The sequence below is a fragment of the Balaenoptera borealis genome (assembly GCF_965194805.1).
Source record: "Balaenoptera borealis genome assembly, chromosome: X".
Lineage (NCBI taxonomy): Eukaryota > Metazoa > Chordata > Mammalia > Artiodactyla > Balaenopteridae > Balaenoptera > Balaenoptera borealis.
The window spans coordinates 87,866,977-87,884,083 of record NC_138881.1 but is presented as its reverse complement, the minus strand read 5'-3'; the positions used below and the strand labels follow the sequence as shown (position 1 = coordinate 87,884,083).

Genomic DNA, 17,107 nt, shown 5'->3' with positions numbered 1-17,107 from the left:
CACCTTCATTTTTTCTACAATTTTTATCCCCAAAGCTGCCATATTACTTTGCCTGTTATTAAACAAGTTATGAAGATGGTGGAAAAGTATCTGGGCAATGGAAGAGACTGAGGAGCACCCAGGCCAGACCCTAATCACTCTTGGACCTATGTTGGTCTCCTCTACCCCACCCAAAAGTTGTACCCATTCCCATACCAACCTGCACTGATGTGGCACAATTTCTTGCTCCTTTCCTTGATTCCAGTGGCGTCAAACTCTACAGCAGCCTGCATATCCTGGGTACAAGTAAACATATAGCAGAGAATGGAGCCTGACTGCTAGATAGACAAGCAAGAACCCTGACCCCTGATACAAACATCTCTCTTTCTGTTTAAGGGTCTAATATGTCTAATGTTTTCTGTCTCCTGGTTCCTACACTTAGGTCTTTTCCTCCCATTCATGACTCAATCCACACTTACCCCACTATTCCTAATATCTCCTGCAGGAAATGGGCAAGGGGTTCTGCGGCAATGTGCAAATTTGACAGAGAGTAGGAGAGGTGGAGGAGGCCCTGAAACCACTTGGATCAAAGAACCTGCCATGATAATACTGTGCAGCTGTCTCCTGCATCGCCCCTCTTCACACAAACCTCCAGAGATTTGAACCAGACTCCTCCTCCTTTCTTTCCTTGCAGAAGTGACCAGCCTTAAAGCAGGCCTATGGAAAAACAGATCAAAGGTAAGATGGTCAAGAAATAATGGTAGCAGCTGAGTGCTTGGTGGACAGACAAACAACAAACATAGGAGTACCCAAGTTATCTATCTTTTAACATTTACAGTCCCGTTGGTTAGAATATTTTCTTTTAACTTAAGCCCTATGGATCAGGCTTCTGGATAACTCATCTTCACATCACACACTTCCTCTTAGTCTCTTCTCCAATTCTGAAGATTCACTACTTGGTGTTCACATCCCTTGTGCTATACAACAGAGATTGGGGGAAGGGCGCTCGCATATTCTAGAAAACAGGTTGTGCGGTGGTACTTGTATTTACGACTTCTGTCCCACCCTCACCTCCCAGTCCATCTTTTCCACCCCCAATTTTGGATGGAGGTGAGGGAGGAAGGCCAGGAAGTGTGGAGAAACAAGGTAGAGAGGAGACTTTTAGGAGGTATTCCTGGATGCCTGACCCTGCTCTGGTCGCAGTCACCCCATCCCGATTCGGGTGTCCAGTCAATGGCTGCTGCCCACCCTCACCCCCCATCCCCACACAACGTCAGAAATACAGGCCGTTTTCCCGTCCCTAGTTTTTCTCAAGCCTCTCCTCTACAGATGCACGCCGTGGCCTGAAATCGCCAGACCTACCGCGCACACAGGACACCCCGGCATCAAAGAGGCGCCTGTGGGAAGGGACAGCACCCGGCACGCGGGGTCCGACAAACCCCTTTCCAGGATCAGGGACCGGGCGGGCGGCCCCCGCGCCCGCCCGCTCGGCACCCGGCTCCGACCGCCACCCCCGGCGGCCTCCCCGACGCCCCCACCCCGGCTCCCCTCCGCCATTTCGCCCGCAGCAGCCTCCCCCACAGCCCTCTCCTGGCACAGGCACCGTCGACGGCGGGGCGCGGGAGTCCAGAAAGCCCGCCGGGGAGCGGCCGCGCCGTTCGCCTCCCCAGGATCCGAGGGAAGCCCTGCGGCCAAGACCTCGCGCCCCGGACCCGGTCCGCGCCGGTCGCCGCCTCCTCAGCGCCAGGGGTCCCCCGGCGCTGCGCACCTCTCTCAGGGACCCGCTCCGACCCGGTTGCCTCCCCCTCGTCAGGCTGCCAGGGTCCGCGGGGCAGGGTGTGAGCCGGTCGTCGCCCCCGAGACACCCCCACTTGCCTTCGCAGGCGCAGGGTCCCGATGGTCGGCCTCCCCCTCCTGTCGCAGCTCCTCACTCGGATTCCCACCGCTCGCCGTGCGGGCAGAACGGCAAAGAGGCGTCCCGCCCCCCGCGCGGCTGCGCCAAACCGGGCAGGGGCTGCGAAGGCTGCGGCACCAACAGCTCGCGGCGAGGGTGTCGGGAAGGGGGCGGAGGGATACGGCACGAATGGGCTCGACGCCCCCTCCCAGGCCCACCGTAGTTCCGACCCAGAAAGGGGCGGGGCCGGGAGGAGTCCCGGCCTCAGGGGCGGGGCCACGCCGGCCCTCCACCGCCCCCCGTCGGGCGACCACCCTCCCCGCCCCGTACACTTCTGGCACCGCAGCGTGTGGGGCCGGCGGGCGGTGGGGGCCGGGGTTGGGAGGGTAGGGAGGGGCCGCGCTGGAGGGAGCAGCGGATGGATACAGATCGTCCCGGGGGGAGGGTGTGTGTGTGTGTGTGTGTGTGTGTACAGGACTGCTCGGAGTCCGCCCCCCTACCTTCCCCCATCGCGCCCGCCATCCTCCCTGGGCGCCAGTGGCAGAGGAGCTGTGAGGACGGCCCTCCCTGGGTCTGCTTTCCACCTTCTGGGTCTGCTTTCCACCTTCTGGGGCCGCGGGCGGGAGGAAGGTGGGAGGCGGCGCCCGTGGAGGCCGAGCCACTGCCCCTCTTCTAAAGGGAAGGCAGCCCTAGATAGACCTCTGGCCTGAGGAAACAAACCACCTGTCTGCGCCAGTGTCGTCATCCTCTCTGCCACACTGCCATTTTCTCAGTCGCAGTGGTAGCACGGTAGCACACTTTGCCATTTCACCGCCCCCGCAGTTGCCCAGAAAAGAGGGCCTTTCTCTCTCAGGACCCGCACCGGCTCAGGCAGTCCTCCCTGTCTCTCATCCCATAGCCACGTGTCAGGCACCAGGTAGGGCCGGTCCTGGCTTCTCTCCCCGGGTTCTGTCAGGTCTTCTCTTGCAGTTGCCTCCAAGCGCTCATCATCTTTGGCAGGGTGGGAATGTGGCAGGGATTAGAACCAACTGGGATCTCACACACTTGCCATACACACCAGTCTACTTTCCCCAGCCATTCTTTGGAGAAGGCCCCACCAGGCACCCACTTCCCCAAGACAGAAACCTGCTGGCCCTTGAATCCTCTGATTCCTGCACTCCTGTATCCTTCCTGTAGTCTCCAGCCCCTCCTTTCTGTGCTCTATGGGGCAAACAGCAACCCTGGTTAAGCACACCTGTGGTTGAGCACAAACCTGCTGGCACTGTTGCCCGTTTTAAAACCCACCTAAATGGCACGCTCGCTGTGGTAAGCTGAATAAAGGTCCCCCAAAGATGTTCACGTCCTGTTCTCCAGAACCTGTAAATATGTGATGTTACATGGCAAAGGAGAATTAAGGTTGCAGATGGAATTAAGATTGCCAATCAGCTGAATGTAAAGTAAGATTACACTGCTGTATCTTGGCCAATGCCATGGCAAGGCTACTTTAAATGTGGAAGAGGCAGGCAGAAGAGTCAGTGTCACAGTGAAGTTGCATGAGAAAGACGCCACAAGTGGACGGGATATTACTAGTTTTGAAGATGGAAGGAAGCCAGAGGCCAAGGACTGCAGGCAGACCCAGAAGTTGGAAAAGGCAAGGAGACAGATTCTTCCTAGAACCCCTTGGAAGAATGAAGTCCTCCTATCACCTTTATTTCAGACCAGAGAGACCCTTTTCCTATTTCCAACCTTCAGGACTGTAAGATAATATTTTATTGTTTTTGTTTTTTTAAGCCAGCAAGATTGTGGTAATTTGTTACAGCAGCAGTGGGAACCGAATTCACTCACCATCCTGATAAAGTCCATTCCCCTTCACTTTCTTGAATTGGGCTTCAGCCCCTGGGAGGATCAATTTGGGCGCTCATCTCTCACCACTATAACCACCCTCTTAAGCGCCTTCTCTCTTTTCTAAAGAAGAGAGATTTTGCAATCATCTTTGAGGTTCGTCTTGGAGAAAGTCCCTATTTACTGAATATCATGGATGCTTACCAGGATGAAAAGGGAACCTTATTCTTACCATGGATTTTCGTATCAGCTTTTGTTATTAGATATTTATTATAACTGTACAATATTTAGGTGATAGAGAAAAAATCTAGAGATGATTCTATACTATATCTAGAGAAAACAGATGTCAGTTTTCAGAGGAAAGTCTTTCACTGTGCTCTTTCAATGGCCTCAGCTGAACTGTGGATTTTCTTTGTTCCAAAGTATACTCTCTTGGGTGAATGCCAGGGTGGAAGAAGGGAGTCTGAGCTCTTCTGGGATCTGTGCGTGTGCATGAATCTCTTTGCCTCTCTGAACTGTTCCTTCCCCTTCTGAAAGTGTCTGGTGCCTTTTATTCATTCAACAAATATATATGAGTATCTGCTTTGCCCTAGGCACTGGAGATGCAGTAGGAAAAAAAACACTGGAAAGAAATCTCTGTTCTCTTGAGTTTACATTTACTTGTGTTTTCTATTTTATTTAGCTTTCTATCCTAAAAGTTTATGGTCATACCAATGCAAGCTTCTCTGGTAATTTCCAGGTGCTGGGATATTGATCCCAAAATATTTACTGGCAGGGGAGTGGATCTACCAAAACTGACTGATTTTACTGTGAGACTTTGAAATATCTTTTGGACAATTTGTTCTAAATTCATTTACAGAAGACACTATTGCTGTTAACATTTATTGAACTGAGAAAAGTCCTATTTTAAACTTTTTATGTGTTAGCTCTTTATGTGTATCTATCAGATAGATTAAGTGTCATCTTTAAAATCAGAGAGCAAAGAAAAGATTTAAACAAGATGCTGGTCTATGTCTGTCTGTTAAGTAATATTATATTTACTTCCTTTTAAAATGGATTCTCGTGTGATTGCAACAGCCACAGTTTCACTCTCCAGTGTCTCCACTAGCACCTGTGTAACCCTGACTAGCCTCTGAAATATAAATTTCTGTAGTGTAAGTGCTGGGCATTATGCTTTTTGATTTCAGTTTAAGTGCCTGACATTAAGCTTTTGTTTGCCAAGGCATCCATTTCAAAAGAAAACCAGCTTGAATAATCATATTATGGGCTGTAAGACATAGCTACCAGCAAAAGGACCTGAGAAGGAACTAGGCCGCTCCCACTCATTAAGTTCCCTCTTTCAGAAAGCCTTGGTTAACCTAGACAACTGAGTCCTTGAGAGATCCTGCCTTTTCCTTCCTGAGACTACTATCTGCTCTTGTGCTTTAAATTAGCCAATAAAGACAAATCCTGACAAATCCTAGGCTCTCTACACTGGGACCCTAATAAAAGCAGAGCCCCAGCTTCATGTTCTCTCTGTCTCTCTCTTCCCCCAAAATAATTCGCCCACCAGTAAGCCTGGGATACAGAAGCAGCTGTGCTGCTGCACTATACCCACCCCACCTCCCACATACATGCACATGAACTTTCACACTAGCATATCCCTCGCCTGTGCAGCTTGAGTGATCTACTCTTGTCTCTCTCAGTCATTGTGGTCATGGACCTAGTTTTCCCCATTTAGCTTAATTTACCTTTCTTCTGTCCTTCATGTGCCTCAGGCAAACTTTCCCTCTGGGATCTCCCTTTTGTTCAAGGTTGATCCAAACCCTATGTATTCTTAGAATATATCCATTCTCATATTCCTGAGTTTCAGGAGCTTTACACAGGAACTCAAGTCCCTTGCAGGTGGGACCAACCAGGCTGGGTTGCATTCTTGTAAACTATGAAACTGGATCAATAGATGTCTACTGGGCTTCCCTGGTGGCGCAGTGGTTGAGAATCTGCCTGCCAATGCAGGGGACACGGGTTCAAGCCCTGGTCTGGGAAGGTCCCACATGCCTCGGAGCAACTGGGCCTGTGAGCCACAACTACTGAGCCTGTGCGTCTGGAGCCTGTGCTCCGCAACAAGAGAGGCCGCGATAGTGAGAGGCCCATGCACCGCGATGAAGAGTGGCCCCCACTTGCCGCAACTAGAGAAAGCCCTCGCACAGAAACGAAGACCCAACACAGCCAAAAAAAAAAAAATTAATCAAAAAAATGTGCAAAAAAAAATAGATGTCTACCTTCAGTAGAGACTGAAGAACCTCTAGGAAAGATCTAAACTGTGTCTACTACTTGAGACAAAGCACATCTAAAGAACTTGTGGGGAGGCCTGACCCAAGAATATTTTCAGGTTATATTTGGAGTGGGTTCTTCTTTAAGAGAATTTATGCTGAAGGAAAACAGAGCCAGGCACAATGACCTCAGCCCAGGAACAATGCCTTTTCATTAGGGGAGTATAGCTATTCTAATGGCAGCACTGGGATTAGGACTCCTATTTTTGCCTCTTCTAACATAGGCCTTCAACTGTATGTCTGTTACAACAAAGGCAGGTTCATAAGTTGTCCTGAAAAGCACAGTTTGCAAAGAAATTATATTCTGGGGTGCAGATCCCACTTATAAAGTATAACCTAAAGAGAGGAAAACGTCCTCCTCTCCAACATGGCTTTAAAATTTAGAGTAGTACTCAACTCTAACATGATGAGGACTCTGGGTATGGGTAGTGGTTGGACAAATTAGAGGGAGCAATTGGAGGGACTTAAGTGCTTCACAGTAAAGCTTACTGTGGCAACCACACATGGAAAAATGGTGTGAAAACCATCAAAATTCAGGACATGGGAAATACCCCTTGCAGATTTCTAGAACTAAAGGGGCTGGTGAGGTGAGTTCATGGTTATTAACTTTGCAGGGAGAAGAAATCCTGAATTTCCACAATGCCAGCGAATATTGGCAGTTAATTGAATGTTAAAGTAACTTTTCAAAACAGAAAAAATATGCGATGGGGCATCACCGTAGTCTGCGTCTAGCCAGCAAAATGGGAAAAAAAGAGTAGAGGTAGTCCACCTGCTTCTTAAAATCCATGGTAAAGAAATGCCTACATCATTTACACTTACATTTCATTGATTGGAATTCAATCACCATTTGTTGAAAATCCCATCCATTCACAAGCTGTGCTGGGACAACTAGATATCCACATGCAAAAGAATAAAATTGTCTCAGCAAACTAGGAATAGAATAGAACTTCCTTGACTTGATAAAGAACATATACAGAAACACCACAGCTAACACCATACATAATGGTTAGGAACTAGCTTTACCATTAAGATCAAGAAAAGTCAAGGATGCCCCCTCTCACCACTCCTTTTCAAAACTGTACTGGAATTCCTAGCTAATGCATTAAGACCAGAAAAGGATATAAAAGGAATACAGATTGGGAAGAAGAAATAAAACTGCCTTTGTTTGCAGATGATGTGTTTGTCTATGTAGAAAATCTAAAAGAATATCCAAAAAGATTGGAACTAATAAGCAACTCCAGTAAGGTTAGAGGATAAGGTTAATATAAAAAAAGGCAATTGCTTTTCTATATACCAGCAACGAACAAGTGAAGTTTGAAATTAATAACACAGTACCTTTTATATTAGCACCCTCAAAAATGAAGTACATAGGTATAAATCTAACAAACATGTACAAGATCTATATGAGGAAAATTACAAAACTCTGATTAATGAAATCATACAAGAATTAAATAAATGGAGAGATAGTCCATGTTCATGGATAGGAAGACTCAATATTGTCAAGACTAGTTCTTCCTAACCAGCTCTTCCTAAACCAAAGCATAGCAAGTTATTTTGTGAATACTGACAGATACCAAAGTTTATATGAAGAGGCAAAAGACCCAGAATAGACAACTCAGTATTGAAGGAGAAGAACAGAGTCAGAGGACTGATATCACTTGACTTCAAGACTTACTATAAAGTTACAGTAATCAAGATGATGTGATATTGGTGAAAGAATGGACAAACAGATCAATGGAACATCATCAGAACAGAACAGAGAGTCCAGAAATATACCAACATAAACATAATCAACTGATCTTTGACAAAGGGTCAAAGACAACACAATGGAGCAAAGACAGTCTTTTCAACAAATGGTGCTGGAGTAAATGAACATCCGCATGCAGAAAACTGAATCTAGACACAGACCTTACATCCTTCACAAAAATCAACAGAAAATGGATGATAGACCTAAATATGAAATGCGAAACTATAAAACTCCTAGAAGATAACATAGGAGAAAACCTTGATGATGTTCAGTATGATGATGTCTTTTTAAAACAGCTTTATTGAGATATAATTGATATATTAAAAACAATATATTTAATGTATACAATTTGGTTAGTTTGGACATAAGTATACACTCATGAAACCATCATCACCATCAAGATAATAGACATATCTATCACCTCTAATTTTCTTTGTGCCCATTTGTTGTTGTTGTAAGAACACATGAGATCTACCTTCTTAACAAAATTTTAAGTGCACAACACAGTATTGTGAACTATAGGCACTATGTTGTACAGCAGATCTCTAAAACTTATTCATCTTGCATAACTGAAACTTCATACCCATTCAACAACACCCTATTTCCTCTCCCCCAATCCCTGGTAACCACCATTCTCTCTTCACTATGAGTTTGACTATTTTAAATACCATGTATATGTGGAATCATGTAATGTTTGTCCTTCTATGACTGCCTTATTTCACTTAGCATAATGTTCTACAGGTTCATGTTGTCACAAATGGTAGGATTTCCTTCTTTTTTTTTTAAATTTATTTATTTTTATTTATTTATGGCTGTGTTGGGTCTTCGTTTCTGTGCGAGGGCTTTCTCTAGTTGTGGCAAGTGGGGGCCACTCTTCTTCATTGCGGTGCGTGGGCCTCTCTTGTTGTGGAGCACAGGCTCCAGACGCGCAGGCTCAGTAGTTGTGGCTCACGGGCCCAGTTGCTCCGTGGCATGTGGGATCTTCCCAGACCAGGGCTCGAACCCGTGTCCCCTGCACTGGCAGGCAGATTCTCAACCACTGCGCCACCAGGGAAGCCCTCCTTCTTTTTTAAGGCTGAATAATATTCAATTCTGTGTATATACCACATTTTCTTTATCCATTCATTTATCAATGAACATTTGGGTTCTTTCCATATCTTGGCTGTTGTGAATAATGCTGCAAATGAACAAGGGAGAGCAGAAATCCCTTTGAGATCCTAATTTCCATTATTTTGAATTTACACTCAGAAATGGAATTGCTGGATCACATGGCAATTCTATTTTTGTTTTTTAATAAGTGCTTTTATTTTATTTTTTTTTAAACATCTTTATTGGAGTATAACTGCTTTACAGTGGTGTGTTAGTTTCTGCTTTATAACAGAGTGAATCAGTTATATATATACATATGTTCCCATATCTCCTCCCTCCTGCATCTCCCTCCCTCCCACCCTCCCTATCCCACCCCCCTAGGTGGTCACAAAGCACCGAGCTGATCTCCCTGTGCTATGCGGCTGCTTCCCACTAGCTATCTATTTTACGTTTGGTAGTGTATATATGTGCATGCCACTCTCTCACTTTGTCACAGCCTACCCCTCCCCCTCCCCATATCCTCAAGTCCATTCTCTAGTAGGTCTGTGTCTTTATTCCCGTCTTACCACTAGGTTCTTCATGACCTTTTTTTTTTTTCTGAGATTCCATATATGTGTTAGCATACTGTATTTGTTTTTCTCTTTCTGACTTACATCACTCTGTATGACAGACTCTAACTCCATCCACCTCACTACAAATAACTCAATTTCGTTTCTTTTCATGGCTGAGTAATACTCCATTGTATATATGTGCCACATCTTCTTCACCCATTCATCCGATGATGGACACTTAGGTTGCTTCCATGTCCTGGCTATTGTAAATAGAGCTGCAATGAATATTTTGGTACATGACTCTTTTTTTAAAATTTATTTATTTTTTGGCTGTGTTGGGTCTTCGTTTCTGTGCAAGGGCTTTCTCTAGTTGCGGCAAGCAGGGGCCACTCTTCATCGCGGTGCGCGGGCCTCTCACTATCGCGGCCTCTCTTGTTGCGGAGCACAGGCTCCACACACGCAGGCTCAGGAGTTGTGGCTCACGGGCCTAGTTGCTCCGCGGCATGTGGGATCTTCCCAGACCAGGGCTCGAACCCGTGTCCGCTGCATTAGCAGGCAGATTCTCAAACACTGTGCCACCAGGGAAGCCCCAGATGACTCTTTCTGAATTATGGTTTTCTCAGGATATATGCCCAGTAGTGGGATTGCTGGGTAGTATGGTAGTTCTATTTCTAGTATTTTAAGGAACCTCCATACTGTTCTCCATAGTGGCTGTATCAATTTACATTCCCACCAACAGTGCAAGAGTGTTCCCTTTTCTCTACACCCTCTCCAGCATTTATTGTTTGCAAATTTTCTGATGATGGCCATTCTGACCGTTGTGAGGTGATACCTGAATGTAGTTTTGATTTGCATTTCTCTAATGATTAGTGATTTTGAGCATTCTTTCATGTGTTTGTTGGCAATCTGTATATCTTCTTTGGAGAAATGTCTATTTAGGTCTTCTGCCCATTGTTGGATTGTGTTGTTTGTTTTTTGTTATTGACCTGCATGAGCTGCTTGTAAATGTTGGAGATTAATCCTTTGTCAGTTGCTTCATTTGCAAATATTTTCTCCCATTCTGAGGGTTGTCTTTTGGTCTTGTTTATGGTTTCCTTTGCTGTGCAAAAGCTTTGAAGTTTCATTAGGTCCCATTTGTTTATTTTTGTTTTTATTTCCATTTCTCTAGGAGCTGGGTCAAAAAGGATCTTGCTGTGATTTATGTCATAGAGTGTTCTGCCTATGTTTTCCTCTAAGAGATTGATAGTGTCTGGCCTTACATTTAGGTCTTTACTCCATTTTGAGTTTATTTTTGTGTATGGTGTTAGGCAGTGTCCTAATTTCATACTTTTACATGTACCTGTCCAGTTTTTGCAGCACCACTTATTGAAGAGGCTGTCTTTCCTCCACTGTATATGCTTGCCTCCTTTATCAAAGATAAGGTAACCATATGTGCGTGGGTTTATCTCTGGGCTTTCTATCCTGTTCCACTGACCTATTTTTCTGTTTTTGTGCCAGTACCATACTGTCTTGATTACTGTAGCTTTGTAGTATAGTCTGAAGTCAGGGAGCCTGATTCCTCCAGCTCCATTTTTCGTTCTCAAGATTGCTTTGGCTATTCGGGGTCTTTTGTGTTTCCCTACAAATTGTGAAATTTTTTGTTCTAGTTCTGTGAAAAATGCCAGTGGTACTTTGATAGGGATTGCATTGAATCTGTAGATTGCTTTGGGTAGTATAGTCATTTTCACAATGTTAATTCTTCCAATCCAAGAACATGGTATATCTCTCCATCTATTTGTATCATCTTTAATTTCTTTCATCAGTGTCTTAAAATTTTCTGCATACAGGTCTTTTGTCTCCTTAGGTAGGTTTATTCCTAGATATTTTATTCTTTTTGTTGCAATGGTAAATGGGAGTGTTTTCTTAATTTCACTTTCAGATTTTTCATCATTAGTCTATAGGAATGCAAGAGATTTCTGTGCATTCATTTTGTATCCTGCTACTTTACCAAATTCATTGATTAGCTCTAGTAGTTTTCTGGTAGCATCTTTAGGATTCTCTATGTATAGTATCATGTCATCTGCAAACAGTGGCAGCTTTACTTCTTCTTTTCTGATTTGGATTCCTTTTATTTCTTTTTCTTGTCTGATTGCTGTGGCTAAAACTTCCAAAACTATGTTGAATAATAGTGGTGAGAGTGGGCAACCTTGTCTTGTTCCTGATCTTAGTGGAAATGGTTTCAGTTTTTCACCATTGAGGACGATGTTGGCTGTGGGTTTGTCATATATGGCCTTTATTATGTTGCAGAAAGTTCCCTCTATGCCTACTTTCTGCAGGGCTTTTATCATAAATGGGTGTTGAATTTTGTCAAAAGCTTTCTCTGCATCTACTGAGATGATCATATGGGTTTTCTCCTTCAATTTGTTAATATGGTGTATCACATTGATTGATTTGCGTATACTGAAGAATCCTTGCATTCCTGGAATAAACCCCACTTGATCATGGTGTATGATCCTTTTAATGTGCTGTTGGATTCTGTTTGCTAGTATTTTGTTGAGGATTTTTGCATCTATGTTCATCAGTGATATTGCCCTGGAAGAAATGGACAAATTCTTAGAAATGCACAACCTGCCCAGACTGAACCAGGAAGAAATAGAAAATATGAACAGGCCAATCACAACCACTGAAATTGAAACTGTGATTAAAAATCTTCCAACAAACAAAAGCCCAGGACCAGATGGCTTCACAGGCAAATTCTATCCAACATTTAGAGAAGAGCTAACACCTATCCTTCTCAAACTCTTCCAAAATATTGCAGAGGGAGGAACACTCTCCAACTCATTCTACGAGGCCAGCATCACCCTGATATTTTTGTTTTTTTGAGGGGCTTCCATACTCTACCCTATAGTGGCTGCACCATTTGACATTCCTAGAGCAGTGTCTAAGGGTTCCAATTTCTCCAAATCCTTGCTAACACTTGTGATCTTTTGTTTTTCTGATAATAGCCATCCTAACAGGTGTGAGGGGATATCTCATTTTGGTTTTGATTTGCATTTCCCTGATGATTAGTGATGTTGAGCACCTTCTTATATACCTGGTTGCCATTTGTATGTCTTCTTTGGAGAAATGTCTATTCAAGTCCTTTGCCTGTTTTTTCTTTTTTTGGCTATGAAGTTGTAGGAGTTCGTTACATATTTTAGGTATTAGTCCCTTAGATATATGGTTTGCAAATATGTTCTCCCATTCTGTAGTCTTCCTTTTCATTCTGTTGATTATTTCCTTTGTTGTGCACAACGTTTTAGTTTGATATGGTCTCATTTGTCTATTTTTGCTTTCGTTGTCAGTGGCTTTGGTGCTATATCCAAGAAATCACTTCCAAGACCAACATCAAGACTTTCACCTATGTTGTTTTCTTTTTTTTTTTTTTTTACTGAGGTATAGTTGATTTACAATACTATATGTTTCAGGTGTACAACACAGTGTTTCACAATTTTTAAAGATTATACTCCATTTATAGCTATAATAAAATATTGGCTATATTCCCTGTGCTGTACAATATATCCTTGAAGCTTATTTATTTTACACATAGTAGTTGGTACCTCTTAATCTCTTACCCCTATCTTGTCCCTCCCCACATCCCTCTCCCCACTGGCAACCAGTAGTTTGTTCTCTATATCTGTGAGTCTGGTTCTTTTTTGTTATATTCACTAGTTTGTTTTATTTTTTAGATTCCACATATAAGTAATGACATACAGTATTTGCCTTTCTCTGTCTGACTTATTTCACTAAGCATAATATCCTCCAAGTCCAATCATGTTGTTGCAAAAGGCAAAATTTCATTCTTTTTTATGGCTGAGTAGTATTCCATTGTATATATATATACCACATCTTTTTTTTAATTTTATTTTATTGAAGTATAGTTGATTTACAGTGTTGTGTTAATTTCTGCTGTACAGCAAAGTTATCCAGTTATACATATATATACATTCTTTTTTATATTCTTTTCCATTATGGTTTATCACAGGATATTGAATATAGTTCCCTGTGCTCTACAGTAGGACCTTGTTGTTTATCCATTCTGTATATAATAGTTTGCATCTGCTAATCCCAAACCCCCAACCCATCCCTCCCCCACCCCTGCCTCCCTCTTGGCAATCACAAGTCTGATCTCTATGTCTGTGCGTCTGTTTCTGTTTCGTAGGTAAGTCCATTTGTACAACATCTTCGTTATCCATTCATCTGTTGATAGGCACTTGGGTTGCTTCCATGTCTTGGCTACTGTAAACAGTGCTGTGGTGAACACTGGGGTGCATGTATCTTTCATATTAGAGTTTTTGTTTTTTCCGGATATATACTCAAGAGTGGAATTGCTGGGTCTATGGTAGTTCTATTTTTAGTTTTTTGAGAAACCTCCACACTGTTTTCCATAGTGATTGCACCAATTTATATTCTCACCAACAGTGTATTATGGTTTCCTTTTCTCCACTCTTTGCTACCATTTGCTATTTGTGGTCTTTCTGATGAGGTATGAGGTGATATCTCATTGTGGTTTTGATTTGCATTTCTCTGATGATTAGAGACATTGAGCATCTTTGATGATGATGAGCAATGTTGATTAGTGCCTGTTGGCCATCTATATGACTTCTTTGGAAAAATGTCTATTCAGGTCTTCTGCCCATTTTTTAATTGGGTTGTTTGTCTTTTTGATACTGAGTTGTATGAGCTATCTATATACTTTGGATATTAACCCCTTTATCGGTCATATCATTTGCAAATATTTTCTCCCATTCAGTAGGTTGTTGTTTAGTTTTGTCATCCTCTATGCTTTTATCTAACAGTTTTAGTTTCAGGTCACATGTTTAAGACTATAATACATTTTGAGTTGATTTTTGTAGATGTTAGGACTCTAACATATCTTTTGGGGGAACACAATTCAACTCATAACAAATGATTAAAGTTTTTGGAAATAGTGGTGATGGATATACAACACTATGAATGCAACTGATGCCACTTAATTATCCACTTAAAATAGTTAAAATGGGTACATATATACAAAATGCAATATTACTCAGCCATAAAAAAGAACAAAATAATGCCATCTGCAGCAACATGGATGGACCTAGAGATTATCATACTGAGTGAAGTCAGACACAAAGACATATATCATATGCTATCACTTATATGTGAAATCTAAAAAAAAGGGGTGTAAATGAACTTATTTACAAAACAGAAATAGAGTCACAAATGTAGAAAACAAACTTATGGTTTCCAGGGGATAAGGGGGAAGGATAAATTGGGAGATTGGGATTGACATATACACACTACTATATATAAAATAAATAACCAGTAAGAACCTGCTGTACAGCAAAGGGAACTCTACTCAATACTCTGTAATGGCCTATATGGGAAAATAATCTAAAAAAAAAAGAGTGGATATATGTATATGTATAACTGATTCACTTTGGTATACATCTGAAACTAACACAACATTGTAAATCAACTATGCTCCAATAAAAATTAAAAAAAAATTTAATATAGTTAATTAAAATGGCAAATCTTATGTCATATATATTAAAAAAAAAGACATCATACCTTCTCTTCTCTCCTCAAACCCCAATTACCTCCTACCTATTCCTCAGTCTCAGATGATAACCTTGCTTCTTATTTCATTGAAAAAATAAAAGGAGTTTGAAGAGAACTTCCACAAACTCCTACTGCCATATCTACTTGCATCTGTGCCCATAAATTCTGCCTTTTCTGATGTTCTCTGAATGAATGTCCATGCTGCTATCTAAAGCTTGCCTGTCCATTTGTCCATTGGATGAAATCCCAACTCTCCTACTCAAGGTCATTGTTCCAAAATTTTCTTCTCTCTTTTATCCTAAAAATTTCCCTCTCTCGTGGAATATTCCCATCAATATTCAAACATACTGTACTATCTCCTATCTTAAAAACAAAATTTTCTCTTTACCCCATATCATTCAATAGCTATTACCCCATTTCTCAGATTCCTTTTGCTACACAATTCCTTACAACTGTGGTCTTCAGTTACCATATCAATGCTGTCTCCTCCTTTTCTCTTGAAACCTTGCTAATCTTTCATCTCCAACATCCAATGAAGTTTCACTGATCCACTGAAATTGCTCTTGTCAAAATTGCTGATGATGTCCATGTTGGTAAATCCAATAATCAGTTCTCAATCCTCATCTTGACCTACCATCCTAGTGACCATACAATTTATCATTCAAATTGCAACATTTCTGAGAGTGAAAAAGGATTTTGTTAACAATAATTTCTGTACAACAGACATAAACTGGGACTTTCCTGGGAAAATAGGAATATTCTGTCACCTTACCTATCAGCAGTGTTAGGCAGGGTTGAAAACTTCCTTCTTGAAACATCTTGACTTAGCTTTCAGGATACCATACTCTCCTGGTTTTTCTCCTACTTTACTGGCTACTCCTGACTGCACATTCTTAGTTTTCTTTTTTCGATTTTGCTTTTACTAGTTCATTATCATCTCCTATATCTCAATATTGAAATGCCCCAGAGCTCAATCCTTGGACTTCTTCCCTTGCTACTTACATTATCTATATTCCTTAGTGATCTCATCCAGTTTCATGGCTTTAAATACCATCTGTACCTTGATGACTCTCAAATTTCTATCTCTAATCTAGAACTCTTTCAACATTCCGAGACACATATATCCAAGTGCCTACTTTTCATCTCCATGTATACATATAAAAGGCATCTCAAACTCAACATGTCCTAACCTGAGCTCATGACCTTCCCCCTAAAACCTGCTCTTCCCAGTCTTCATTCATCTCAGTAAATGACAGCTTTATTCACTCAGTTGCTCAGCATCAGAATCATCATTGATTCCTCTCTCTTACTTTGCATTCAATCCATGCATAATATCCATTGGATTTACCGCTAAAATATATGCCAAAGCTGGACACTTAATACCATTTCCACAGCTAACACCTTAGTCCAAGCCACTATCATCTCTGACCTAGACCACTGCAATTACTTCCTAGCTTCCAATTGGTCTCCCTGTTTCCATTCTTGTTTCCCTAGGGTCCATTCTTTACACAGCAGACAGGATTATCCCTTAAAAACATAAGTTGTATCACACTGCTCCCCTTGTCAAAATCCTCTAATGGCTTCCCATAACACTTAGAATAATACCTAAACTTCTTTCCATGGCCTACAGTATCTCACAAGATCTGGCCCCTGGCTACCACTTTACACTTCTCTCCAACCACTCTCTCTTTGCTTACATTTGAGCCACACTGGCCTCCTTGCTGTTTCTTGAATAAGCTAATCACATCTCTACCCAAGGAGCTCTACATTTGTTGTTCCCACTGCCTAGAATACTTCTTCCGCAGATAGCTTCATGCTCCATTCCCTCAGTTCTTTCATGTATTTACTCACAGAGAACTTCTCTATCTCATCCAAAATAGTATCCTCCCTTCCAGTATCCTCTATCCTCATACCCTGTTCTACTTTTCTCCATAGCATTTATCACTACTTAATATTACATTACATATTTTATATATTTACTTTATTATGTTTCCCTTCATCCCTAAATGTAAGCTCTATGAGGATGACACTTTATTTTTTTCTATGCTATATTCCCAGGACCTAGGAACAGTTCCTGGCACATAATAGATTGCTTAATAAATACCTGTTGAATATATAAATGCCTCCAGAACACTGGGGTGTCTTTTCTGTT

At 42.2% G+C, this 17,107-nt stretch overlaps 1 protein-coding gene across 9 annotated transcripts in view; it reads right to left on the bottom strand.

Annotated features, from left to right (window-relative positions):
• Positions 1 to 17,107, bottom strand: part of ARMCX5 (armadillo repeat containing X-linked 5) — a 135,791-nt gene that overhangs the window by 84,227 nt on the left and 34,457 nt on the right. For 2 of the 9 annotated variants that reach the window (XR_014239571.1, XR_014239572.1), the window contains exons 4-5: positions 629 to 696; positions 200 to 275 (exon numbers count right to left, since the gene is read on the bottom strand). The exons of 5 other annotated variants lie outside the window; for them this stretch is intronic. Coding sequence is in view for 2 of the 4 variants with exons in the window: in XM_082377255.1 (XP_082233381.1) it covers positions 11,890 to 11,964 (75 nt within the window). In the remaining 2 variants the exon portion in view is untranslated. Of the gene's footprint in view, positions 1 to 199; positions 276 to 628; positions 697 to 2,770; positions 3,230 to 9,053; positions 11,965 to 17,107 lie in introns of those variants that run through there. 2 more of the 9 variants (XM_082377251.1, XM_082377255.1) reach the window with 2 other exon arrangements.